This window comes from Megalops cyprinoides, chromosome 2, assembly GCF_013368585.1.
Source record: "Megalops cyprinoides isolate fMegCyp1 chromosome 2, fMegCyp1.pri, whole genome shotgun sequence".
In the NCBI taxonomy this organism is placed as follows: domain Eukaryota; kingdom Metazoa; phylum Chordata; class Actinopteri; order Elopiformes; family Megalopidae; genus Megalops; species Megalops cyprinoides.
The window spans coordinates 56,135,396-56,148,377 of NC_050584.1; the positions used below are offsets into that span (position 1 = coordinate 56,135,396).

Consider the following 12,982-nt stretch of genomic DNA (forward strand, 5'->3'; position numbering starts at 1 on the left):
CCCGGAGTTGATTTATCTGTTGATGTTTCCGTTATCTAGGTGGTACTTTTCTCCCCACCCTTAAGTCATGCTCACTGTCATGGTTCAGTTGCTTGTTATTCTCATCTGTCAAATTGTTCGCATATGAACTGTTCGGATTATGCGTTTAAGTCAACTTTGATACTGCTACGTTTATTCAGGACAAACATCTTGAATGTTATGTGATATAGCAACAAAACAGACAGCTAAAGATAGATTTGTCAAAATCGTCTTGAACATAGAAAATAAATGTGATCTTACTCTTCTTTTACTTAGCAGGCATTCTTACTCTACCACATGCATATTTTCTGTCCTCTCCGATCATTCATACCGTTTGAAAATAAACCAGATATATTGTGGCAATTATACAATGTTTTGGGCGAGTGTCGATTTTCAGAAGCATGTCTTGCTAAATGTGCTGCATTATTACAATCCAATTTAAGCTGCGAAAGGTCAGAGAAATAGAAATTATACCCCTGCAACTTCACATGTTTATTACTTTTGTTGATGTCACTTTTTTCCTACTGCTCCTTTTTTCCAGAATGTAAACATTGAAAAAGAAAAACTCTGATGTCTCCCTCTTGTGACCAAACTATATAACAACAATTATAGGCCTAGTATGGATCAGTACATACTACTACTGCTAGTACTTATATTACTACTACTACCCATAACAACAACAACAACAACAATAATAGATTAATTAAAGCTTAGGAACTTTTTAAATAAATATATATATATTTTACGAGACTATCTTCGTTGGGGGTTACAATGTTACCATCGTAAATGCTTACAAATTTGTATTCTATTTGTTTGCTTTTTTCTATTTATTTGATTTGCTCAGTTTTGGCCCACCACCCTAGACAAAGGACAAAGTTCAGTAATACTTTTCATAAAGGGGCTGATGGGAGAGGAAGTCCATAAGAGGTTATACCCCATATCTTAGGGTCCTGGACCTCAACCTCCACCATACCCTCGCTAAAATAGTGCGGATTCAGTTATTTGTATGAAGTATGGCCACCTGCAACCAAGTAGTACGTATGTCACCAGCCAACCAGAGTCGTTGTGAGAAAGGGACTGCCCACTTACTTACCATAATTCTCGCAACACGAATTACAGGACCACTGCATGTTACAACTTCCTCGTTGAGGAGGCCGGTACGAGGACAATGAGAAAGGTGAGTCGGTTGAAAAGAAAATGAAATGAAAGATCCATATGAATTGTTACGTGTAGTGTACTTATTTACTTGTAAAATTTCACCTTTTGAAGGCAACGTAATTATCACTTCTTGCTGGTTTCGGTTTGTTTGCCCGGTTGTGGAGCGTGTTTTTGACAGGTGCATTTAAAATGAAAACGCCAAGGACAGCCGTTTCTTCACATTCCTTTATTGGGTACGCATAGAGCACACCGAAACATCGAAAAGTCACAAGCATCGAAAGTTACAAGCATGCGGTACAAACTCGGGCTAAGAAATGGAATGAGATATATTGTTACCAATAGAAATTATCTGCAGCACTCCTTTAATTGTAAATGCTAATACTTTATGCACGTAGAGAATGAGGAAGTGTCTTTTTGTAAGGTTCGAAGGAATGTATTGATCAATTTCAGTCAAAGAATTAGTGAGAGGAATTATAATGCTTCAGAGTATGAACATCAGCTGGATCGCACACTTGCACTTAAGTACAGTGTTCTTTTTAAATGCTGTCCTTGATTTGCACCTGCATACCTGTCATTAAATGTTCCTTGCAATTATTTCTTGTCTGAGCAATGTTAGTAAGTACAATGGGAATTGGGGGGAAAAAAAAGTTAAATGAGAAGTCATGCAGGAACAGGCTGAGGGTGAATCATGATCAGCATGAATTCTGTAAGGGAAGTGGGCTGGGCAAGTTCGTTTGGAAAATGTGCATTTATATTACATGAGAATCAGACCTAAGATAAACAAGAAGCTAAGTTAAGTCAGGAATTCCACCCGCTTTAAAAGAGTTCTGCTTTTAATGTCATGAGACTACCTCCTTACCCTTTTCTCTGAGGTCAGATCTTCGCAATGAACTGCAACAGGCCAATTTAACAACACTGGAACTCTCTCACTCCTTTCATTTTCCTTGAGGAGACTATTTTGCTGCTTAAACTTTTGACTTACTTACTCGCTGAGTTTTGTCTTTGTTAAATTCAGTTTTTTTGTACCTCATAATTGGTTTTGTTTCAAAACGTTGTCACTTATCACTGTTGAAATGACAAACCCATTGTTTTGTCAAAAGCAAAAACCAGTATAGCTGTAGTCACAGTTTTGATTCATTGCAATAATGACAAGGGCATCAGCTGAGAAAATAAATAGTAATATTAATGTAATTTCAAGATTTGCCTGAAACGATGAACACTTTAAAGGCTACCTGTGAAACCAGTAGGTGTGGTCATGTTGTTTGTATACAAATGATAATGAACAGTGAAACTTTTTTTTTCTCAATGCTGGTTTTTAAGATGGAGGCTTAGATATTTCATACCTAGTGAGATGGTCTCATCAGACATTTGTTCTTACTGCAGATGCCTACACACCTGCCAGATCTCCTGCTGATGCTGGCGGTTATGGCTGTGTGCTTTGGGACAGTCGCTGGTTTCAGTAATGGAAAAGTGACAGAAGCTTGCAAGAGCATGGTACCAAATCATGGTCATCATTCCAGCACCAAAGCCAACACATACTCAATAACTGTGGATAAAAGTAAATTCAGCCCTGGGGATCAAATCAAAGGTATGTTTAATGGTTTCAAGCCATATCACAGAATGTTATAAGTCAAACGTGTATAGAATGCATGCAGTTAGCATTATGAAAGCGACAGTTTTAGTTAGCTGAGAGGTCATATTTGTAATATTTACTCGCTATCTTCATGTCTTCAGTAACGCTGTCAGCCTCCAAATCTGGGACCACGTACTTCAAGGGTTTTCTTATTCAAGCTCGAGATACTGGCAGGCCTTCTGCAGACGCAGTGGGATGGTTTACTCTGGTTAATAACACTGCTTCACAGCTTTTGAAGTGTGGCCACACACAGGTATGCCATTTTGCTGATACCTTAATTGTCAGTTTGCTTGCTGTGAGATCCGCAACCATGCATACTTGAAGTACACATAATGAGCAGCATTAGTGTTTTGTGTGTTTGGACAAAGCTCGATGTGCGTCAAACCTATCATTTGAAGGGATCAGCTGTGAGTCACACTAGTGATGCCAAAAAGACAGAAGTCCAGGCCATCTGGAACAGTCCGAAAAATGCCCCATCCAGTGTCCAGTTTATGTGAGTGTCCAGCTGTCCCTTTTCTTTACAGCTCTCTAACCTTTCCTTGGTTCTTTATGAGATGTATAGCCAGCTGCTCTATATCAGTGCTGTAGCATCTATTTCACTGAATTAAGAGTAAAGATTATTATTATTATTATTGTTATTATTGTTATTAAGATTAAAATTAAAACTCATCAGCAGTGGCTCCGAGGAAGAAAAAAGGCACATTTTGGAGACTGAATGATGGTGTTTCCATGTGCTGTGTTTTCTGACTGGCGATGTACAAGGTGGCAGTGGGGTGGCAGTGTAGCATAGTGGTAAGGAGGAAGATGTAACCAAAACATTGCTGGTTTGATTCCCTGTTGGGGCACTGCTGTTGTACCCTTGGGCAAGGTACTTAACCCAGAATTGCCTCAGTAAATATCCTGCTGGGTATTATTTACATGTTACATGGGTAACATGTAAAAAAATTGTAACCTATGTGATTCGCTCTGGATAAGAGTCTCTGCTAAATGCCAACAATGTCATGTAATGTACATTTCTTATGCTTGTGAAATGTAGGGTGACAGTGGTTCAGCATTACAAGGTTTACTGGGTGAAGATCCCTGGGCCCGTGGTATCTCAGGCTGGGGTAACTCCAGGGCCGCTGCCCTCCACCACCACCTCTGCAGAGACCACTGCACCCAGTGTACTCCCTGGCCCGGTGAGTCAGACCCGGTTCAGCTGCAGCTCCGCCGCTGCTGTCATCGATTACAGCCAAGATTAGTATCCAAGCTGTCCCCCTGTCTGTGACGTATGAGCAGGCATGACTCATTGCCTCTCCCGCCTCAGTTCAGCGCGGAGGGGTGTGGCACCAGGAAGTCCTGCCTACGGGATCCTGTGGGCTGTGATCCAGAGACCGACCCCCTGTGTTCCTACCTCTCCTTTACCCCAGAGGGACAGACTGTGCTTTTCGAGCTCAGTGGACCTGCTGATGGATACGTCTCATTCGCCCTCTCCCTAGACAAGTGGATGGTGGGTGTTTCCTTACGACTGTCATGTAAAGAACAACCGACAAATCCTTTTCAGTGCTGATTATTTGTAAAACTGCCAATGGTGCTGGATCAGGCTTGTAGTACATGATGATATCCCAACCTCCTGGTTTTACATATCTGAGCTGGAGTAAATGGCTGTAAAAAGTAGCCTTACCTGTTATTGACAAGGATAAGTTAGTGTTGCATTTTGGGAAAAACTGTCACAAGATTTATATTTTATGTAAAACAACAATTGACAGCAATTCAGCATGTCATTAAAGGACATCCGAAGCTGGTCTTTTTCAAAAGAAAGTGAACATGAGCAAACATTTTTAGTATTTACAGTTCAAAGCACTCCCCAAATCATTCTGCCTCAGGAGACCCATTCGGAAATGCCCAATAAATCAAATGAAGCATTGTCAATGGGGTTTCTCGTAGCAACTACCACTTTGATTGTGCTTTGAACGTAACCAAAAGCATGTTTATCTACAGGGGAATGATGACGTGTACCTGTGTGTGAGAGATGAGCACAAGGTGGACATCAATGCTGCCTACGTTGCAGGTCGCACACATCCTGTGCCAGCAGCTGAGGTACAGCACGCCACCAGCTATGCCAGCTCTCCAGCAGGGGCATTGATCTCAGTCTCTGTTTGATGGCCACCTGTTTTAACAGCTGTGTTTTGTTGAGATAACGCACAGGTGTTTACTTGAAATTTGCAGTGATTTTTTTTTTTTTTTCAATGCCGATCACCATATGGTTTTGTTTGACGTGTTCTCAGTATACTACAGTTTCCGCCACTTTCCCTTTATTATTTTGCATACATAAACTTTGCCCTGGTCTCTGTCAGCATTAAAAAGACTGTATGAAAAGGAGAACTAACACCAGCTAAGCACATCCTTGACAGTATTAGCGCTCGTGTGCTGTGATGAAATGAACGGACGCATTGTTGTTGCATTGATGTTGCTGTTGTGTGCAGCTGTCTTCACTGTTTTTGCAATCAGTCACGTCAACGTAACCTCCCAAGCTAAGCGCTTTGCTTTTCAAACCTCTGTGCGCCACTGTCTGACTCATTCATAGAGCGCGCTGACCGATATGTCATGGAGGACGTCGGACGGGGTCATCCAGTGCAGGTTCCGCAGAAACATACACATCCCACAGGACCACAACCGATTTAGCCTGAATGAGAGCTACTACCTGTTTGTGGCGAACGGACGAGCTGAAAATGGTCAGCCTATACGCTTGCTTCAGAAGTCTTCTGTGGAAGATGAATGCCATTTATAAGTAAAATCTGATTTAGCCTTGAATGTGCTGAAGTTAGATGCCAAAGATTGCTTGATTTTTGTCGTGGTATGGTCACAAGTGAGCACGTGTCACTTTGATGTGAGTGCGTTTGGCTGAGTCAACATTGGCTTGTTGATTTCTCATCCCTTTGTTGATTTAGGTGAGGGTTGTTATTGTGCTCATGTTTGCAATGGCACTCTGCAGTTCAAATTTCTTTTATCACATTAACTGCAAGTAACCTATAGTTCAAGTGTGTTTGTTTTTTGTGCTAAGTAATCTGTAAACTATTTGAATGATTTAGCCTTCCATGCCTATCTAGACAGCGCTATGCTGTATACATTAAAAAATCACATCACCTCCTTTAATTGATGAAATGATTTTGTAATGCTACTAAGACAGTCTTGTTTTGGCTCTAAGGAGTCTCAGACAGATCTCTAATTGCCCATGTAATGCTGACTGAATACAAATGTCCCTCCTCATTTCCTGGTTGGTAAGATGTTGGCGAGCCTCATTGGCATTTTACCATAACTTTCATAAAGTTGATACCACCGTTTAGAATCCAGAGGGGTGACATTTGGCTGGCATTTAAGCCGTGTTCTAAAAAAAGTCGGTAATGACCTTCATAACCTTTGTGCTACCAGTGGTCTCTCCTCCCGCTGATAACTGAAAGTACAGGAGGTAATATGAGAGAGAGGTTTGTGTTAGCAAGTTCAAATATTTCTTTTTTTTTTCATATCAATATTTTTAGGCATGGTTCACAGACATGACCGGCAACCCCTGATCTCCACCTTTCAGAAAGTAATCTTGGGGCCAGCTGAAAATTTAAGTGGCTCACGCTCTCCTGTGCTTATCAAATTCCATGGTAAGTTAGCACAGAAATTAAAATGTGTGCAAGCTAAACTCGAGCTGTTATGCCCCTAGCAGGAAATTTTAAACCTTGTCCTAACATACTTGACCTGCAGTAAATAACTTGATCCTTGCCACAGTGATTCAGGCTAAAGATTTTGTCCAAAAGTGTGACAGCGGCAGAGCGTGTGACCCTTGGTAGCTTGTGGTCGTAAATGGTAGGCACTGATGACTTCCTCATCTGAATCGGCAGGTGCTTTTATGCTCGTTGCCTGGATGACAACTGTCACCACCGGTATTATTGTGGCCCGCTACTTCAAGAATGATTGGCCACGGAGTGCACTGTTTGGACAAAAGGTTTGGTTTCAGGTGAGGAATTCCTTTGTTAAGGCTTGTCATACTTGTGCGACAGCCACACATGATTATTTGGGGAATGTGTATAATTGAAAAGCCTTGTCAACAATAGTAGCTGATTTACGATGTTGCCACCTTTTAATTCTTCCTGAAACAAATGGCTCTGAGTGTATTGTTGGTTCCTCAGCAGTGGTGCAGTAGTTTTACCATATTAATTGATGGCATTGTGGTGTCCTCCTGAAGAAATGATGGGAATTCTCATTTCCACTGTGGCTGTTTTTCTAGGTACATCGAGCCCTGATGATCCTGACAGTGCTGCTCACCACTGTGGGCTTTGTCCTGCCCTTCGTATACAGAGGAGGCTGGAGTCGTGTAAGACCCACTGTTTCTTCTGTTCTCCTCTCCTGTCAGAAATGGGTGTCTGCATCCTGCTCTTTCAACCTTCGGCTTGGTAGTAATGGGCAAGCAAGGCTCCACGCGCGGTCAATGGCTGCGAGAACTGCCGTGTAGTCCATCTTGAGGGGTGAATTGAATCAGCTGGTGTTTTTGGATAGAACAGTCTCTGAAATCTGTTCTGTTTTGTGTCAGTGGTTGACTCTGCACAATGGCCTCGCCCATTAAGATGCTCACAGTAAGTGCTGTTTAGGAGCAGGGGCTCATCTTGCCAAACCCCGTGGCTTAATTTCAAACTTCAGTTTCACTGCCAGCTGCTCTTTTTCAGCGTGAGCAGCAGAGGGCTCCCATTCCCAGAAAACAAGGAACTGGAGCCTTCCCTGCTGACTGCATACCTGAGACAAATGCTCGAAATGTCTGTTTGCTCTCTCATTCTCTGCTCCCCACTTCATGCTCTGGCTTGTGGCTGGTCTTGGCAGAATGATGCTGCTTATGTTCAGTTCAGATTCAGGTGCTGTCAGGCCTCTTTTGTCAGTGTTTTATTGAAGTGTATATGTATGTGTTTGTGTGTGTGTATGTGTGTATGTGTGTATGTGTGTGTGTGTGTGTGTGTGTGTGTGTGTGTGTGTGTGTGTGAGTGTGTGTGCATGTGTGCGTGCGCGTGCATGCTATTCAGGCCCTTGTTTTCCAGCATTGTCTGTGTGATTCTGAACCTTCCTCTCCCTCCCCAGCGTGCTGGGACTCACCCTTACTTTGGCTGTATTGTGATGGCTCTCGCAGTGATCCAGCCACTCATGGCGGTGCTCAGACCTCCCCCAGACTCTTCTCGGTAACCTGCCTCCCCCACTGTCGTTGCTGGAATTATGCCTCCTTGAACCGTACTTAAAGCACTGACTCAAAATGGTCAGAGTTTAAACTCTTGATCCCAGCTGAAATTAAATGTGTCTGGCACAATTCTATACAGTGATGTACCAAGCATATATAACTCTGAGTTGGTGTGTGTGCTTGGTAAGCCCAGCTACAATTTCCCTGGGGCCACTTTTTTTTTTTTTTAAATGCTTCTCCAAAAAACATAAAATGAACATCCTAATCCAATTAAACATGCATGGTGAATGGTAAACTGCTATATTTGCAGGGAGCAATAAGAGGTGTTTGTAACTGAGCCTAGTAAATTTCAGTAGAGCTGACTGATGCTGAATGTACACAGCAGCTTCTCTCTCTCCACAGAAGGTACATATTCAATTGGATGCATTTGGGTGCAGGCACCATGGCACAGATAATTGCTGGTACGTGGTCCTTCCCAGCACAGCTTGGTTTGCATTTTATACCCCAGAGTAGCAGTGAAATGTGAAACAATCCTGTTTATTTTCAGTGCTTATATTCCACAGTGAGAAATATTTTTGGTGGAGTTAATGGTTGAAAAATTAAAACAACATCAGTGTAACTGCAGGTGCACTTTGTTCTTATCTTTGAAAACAACTTTATTGAGAAAGTATTTTTGCTTCTTGCAAGGCTTTTAGTCATTAAGGAGTTGAGTATAATTCTATTATGTAAGACTGAAAAAGAACATAATACTTGCTTACATTTGGCACTCAGACAAAAGGACAAAGCACTATGTGGTTTGATTTAATTTTGGCCCTTACTCTCCATGGAAGTACAGGTGCCACAGAAATTTTGCTGTGTATTATAGGGATGGGCTGCATATATGTTGTGTATATATGTGTGTAAATGGCATCTGTCCTGGTGTAGTTTTTGCCATCTTCCTGGGGATCCACCAGCAGGCCCTGCTCCTCCCAGGGCCCTGGTCCACAGTTGTCTTGGCAGGATTTGTAGTCTGGGGAGTGGTAGCAGAGCTGGTTCTGGAGTTTCACAGTAGAGGCCACTTTAAAATAGGTATGTACATTTCATCTTTTATGTTTTTATTTATTTGTTTGTAAAGCTATTTCTCTCTCTCTCTCTCTCTCTCTCTCTCTCTCTCTCTCTCTCTCTCTCTCTCTCTCTCTATCTCTCTCACTCTCTCTCGGATGGAATACTAAGTAGTGTCCATTATAAATCTCACCTGTAGGTCACCTCATCTATTACTGAAATTCTTTGGTCCCTTTTAATGGTAAATGTTGTTGATGTTGCACACAGAGAACAAACCGTGAGAGCTAGCGCCATTAGCAGTGAGACTTGCTATTGGTTGAAGCGTGAGGTGAATACTAATGGGGTGTGAATGACACCTAATGCATTAAAATCCTTTTTGCTCATCTGTGTTCACTGTAATGCCAAATTGATTTTACATTTTATATATCTATTCAATAATCTTGTCACAGGGAATAAGGACGCAGAAGATGAAGAGGAAATTCTGTCCAACCCTAAAGACCAAAGCAATGAGGTAGTAATAAGAACTTCAGAATGAAATGTTATTCTTCGAAGAACATTCAGATTTTGTGATGATTTCCGCTTATTTGCTGACCTTTTCCTCTCCTCACAGGGCACTCTGTTTAAAAAGGTTGTTGTGGCAGTCTTCCTCTGTGGGAACATCGGGTTCCTGAGTGTACTCTTATACACCATAAGCAGTGTCTGATGGAAGACCTCATCAGGACCCCCGCCCCCCCGGCAACACTGCTGCATCATGCTGCCTCTGCTTGGTAACCCTGTCTCCATGACGTGTTTCAGACAGATACACTATGAAGAACACAAAATTCATTCCTAATGCTGCAAATTATAATGCACACTATGAAAAACACAAAATGTGATCCGTGCTTTTAAATTAACTCCTAATGCTGCGAAGAATAATGCACATGGCACGTAAGTTAAAATGGTAGTTCATTTCGACTTATGGCACAGATGGCTAAGCTAGGAAAGGATTTTAGAGCCATACGTTGGGCTCGAGATATTCAACCATGTAAAACATCTTCAGCCTAATATAGGACCAAATTCTTTAAGGTTGCACTGACAGATATTGAGAAATGCATTGAGAATAACTTGAATTCTTGGATATGTGATAGGAGATGCCTGAACACTTTAATTTAAAGTGCCTTAGTGATTACATAGGACAAGCCATATTGTGACTTTTGTGCAAATTTGTACCTCATAGTTTTTGATTTCTTGCACAGTGACCAGTTCAAAACATTTAAACTGTGTCTGTGATCTGGTTTTTGTGTTTTTACATTTCCAGATTTGCAGTAGGAACATATATGACTGCAAGCATCGCTATTATGAAGCAGATTTTGTTTGTCCGTTTGTTAATTTTACAGCCAACATTCCCTATATTTGTATGAAATAAAAAGCTGGTATTAACCCTATATGGTTGATGCATTTTAAAAGGGAACGACAAAGGTTGCTTACATTGTTTTGCATTTTGTACTAATGAGAAATAATTTATTAATAATGATTATTTGTATCTTTGCAGTATTTTGTGCATTGCAGTGGTTGTTTTACAACATGATTTGTTTTAAGTGCATATTTAAAGTTGATAATTATTTGGTCAATAAAGCTTAAGTTTCCATGGCACATCCCATCATACTTTTGTCTGTTTCAAACACAATTGTATTTTCTTGCCATGTGCTGAATATAGGTTTGTATTGCATGATAATGCTAGAGACTGCCCCTTATTTGTCAAATGCATTACACAAGCTTGCTACTTGACTACCAAAGTTTATTGGATATTGAAAATCACTTTGGCAATAACTTACATTGTTTGATCCTGCAACATATTACTTTCACTTTTTGCCTGTGTAATTTGAAAGAAATGTAGTCAATTTTAACATCCTGTGGATATTTTATTGCATTAGGGAGGTCAGACCGATGCACTTATTTTTTGGCTTTTTGAGAGACTTAGAGGACTCATATCAATAACTTTCTTTGAAAACAAAAGGGCCGTTTTGCTCTCAGATTTGTCCATACATCTTTATTTTGCATTAATATTTTGCCACACTTGCTTGGAAAATACAAGAACCCCACCCCTACCCCAAAAGATCAGCTTCATGAAGAAGGCAATTGAAAAGATTCTGTCTTCTAAACTGATTTTCACACAGACTTGAATATTTGAAATTCAAAACTAAGCAAGCAGTACTTGTATTATATCATACACAAATGGCTGCACAGAAAGGCCTACAAAAACACAGATCTTTAAATTTAAGACATTTCAAATTTAAGACAGTTTAAGCACTGTTTTTGACATTTTTGATGGTTGTTCTGTCCCCACTGGCACCTGAAACATTCTGTATGATTTAAAACTGAAAAATGAGCACTTTTCTGTGCATTTCTTTATGCACCCGTCATTGCATGGAGAAAGCTTTGCATGTTATGCTTATTTGTGTTATGTGACTATAAATAGTTTTGAAATGTTGTGATGTGCATGTTTTCCCTATGAGTTTGTAATGCATATCTGCATCAGTTTTTGAATCCAAGACTTACAAAAATCATGTAATTTTGTATTTGGAATAGTGAAGATGCATCAGGGGAGGTTGTAACAAATAACATGCTTTTCTCTCATGGACAAGCTGGCTTTTCTGTTCTGTAAAAGAATTATATTGACAGCTCTGATGGAACTAACTGTTTGTGGGGCATAAAAGCAGAGACCGAGCTAAAAATGTAGTAAAAAATCAGATTTTTCAAAACCAACTATGCCACTCCGTTACTTTTTGTGCATTTGTGCTCTTTTGTGCATCTGCTTTGTTTAATAAATTTAAAAAATATTTTTAAAGAAATTTGTCAAGGGATCTCTGGTGGGTGGGACATTAGGTTAAAAATAGTATGTTTTCCTAATGAATATCATTTTGTGACAAATATCTTTAATGCCCTTTTTTGTAATCCGTTTGAAACAAAGATCATTAGACCTTGGCAAAAAGTATGCTTTTTAATTTAGAGTTAGAGTTACTTGGAATGTTATTATTTTGAACTATGCGGTCATGGTTTCAGAAATTGAAAACTCTTATTACGGTGTATAAGGACAATTACAAACATTTTTTTTGAGAAAATACCATACGAAAATACAATAAATACTCCCCTCTTTGATTGACTAAGACAATACATCAAAAATATGTTTTGAATAAACACTAGAAGAGTGAGAGCATGTTACCCTAGACTAAACACTACATTCATGAAACATCCAGGCATCTTGGCGTGTGCACATTACTACGACCTGCCTCCACCGTGTATCACCTATGTGCTGGTGACATCACACAAGTAACGACAGTGTTATGCTTAAGCATGAACAGACTTCATAGCATTTCATAATTTCTGGTAAAATAGAGCAGAAAATAAAGACGTCTTCTCTTTCAGCAGCACTCCCGCGCTTCACTCGTTATTGGAGAACATCCCCGCCTCCCAGCGCATCGCCATGGCACTCTTGCGGCGCCCTCCGGAGAACGTGTCAGAAAACTACAGAGGGAGAGAGTCAGTTGGATGACTTGCTGTCGCCTTTCAGTTTTAATGAGGATATCGAGTGCTAGTCGATAGTTGAGATAGTTGTTAAATCTTGATTAGAGATTATAATGGACTGATGAGGATGCATTATCGGTGAATTCAGTAGTCAGTGAGCAGCAGGTGTTTCTTTTTTTTACACATGCCAAGAGTAAGTCTACTGATGTGTTGCTGTGGAGAAAGATTAAGAACAAAAGGGATTTACTCTATGGTCGCAGGAGAGCGTGGAGCGATCCATCCTGTGTGCGGTCTTCATTGGTGATGACGGAGAGGACTTGCATCTCACTGGAAGGTCTGTTGAAAAGAGCTCAAGAGCTGAATTAATGGAACTCCACATCCATTCACGAAATAAGTGAAAGCAGGGGAAATTTAGATTCAGTAATAGCAGTCATTATGGT

General features: G+C 40.6%; 2 protein-coding genes across 4 annotated transcripts in view; one reads left to right on the forward strand and one right to left on the reverse strand.

Moving 5' to 3' along the window:
* Nucleotides 1-1,140: 1,140 nt before the first annotated feature.
* On the forward strand, nt 1,141-10,429 carry frrs1b (ferric-chelate reductase 1b). The gene is made up of 16 exons (XM_036522358.1): nt 1,141-1,195; nt 2,560-2,764; nt 2,911-3,062; nt 3,208-3,302; nt 3,846-3,987; nt 4,116-4,298; nt 4,790-4,888; nt 5,376-5,523; nt 6,328-6,441; nt 6,679-6,794; nt 7,065-7,151; nt 7,904-8,001; nt 8,400-8,458; nt 8,922-9,065; nt 9,488-9,549; nt 9,649-10,429. Exons 1-16 carry the CDS (start codon nt 1,187-1,189, stop codon nt 9,739-9,741), a joined length of 1,806 nt encoding a protein of 601 aa, XP_036378251.1. The 5' UTR covers nt 1,141-1,186; the 3' UTR covers nt 9,742-10,429.
* A 528-nt stretch (nt 10,430-10,957) lies between these two features.
* Nucleotides 10,958-12,982, reverse strand: part of palmdb (palmdelphin b) — a 28,244-nt gene continuing 26,219 nt past the window's right edge. For all 3 annotated transcript variants that reach the window (XM_036522678.1, XM_036522679.1, XM_036522680.1), the window contains 2 exons: nt 12,790-12,878; nt 10,958-12,542 (listed from right to left, as the gene is read on the reverse strand). In XM_036522678.1, the coding sequence (XP_036378571.1) occupies nt 12,459-12,542; nt 12,790-12,878 (173 nt within the window). In that variant the 3' untranslated portion in view covers nt 10,958-12,458. The remainder of the gene's footprint in view (nt 12,543-12,789; nt 12,879-12,982) is intronic.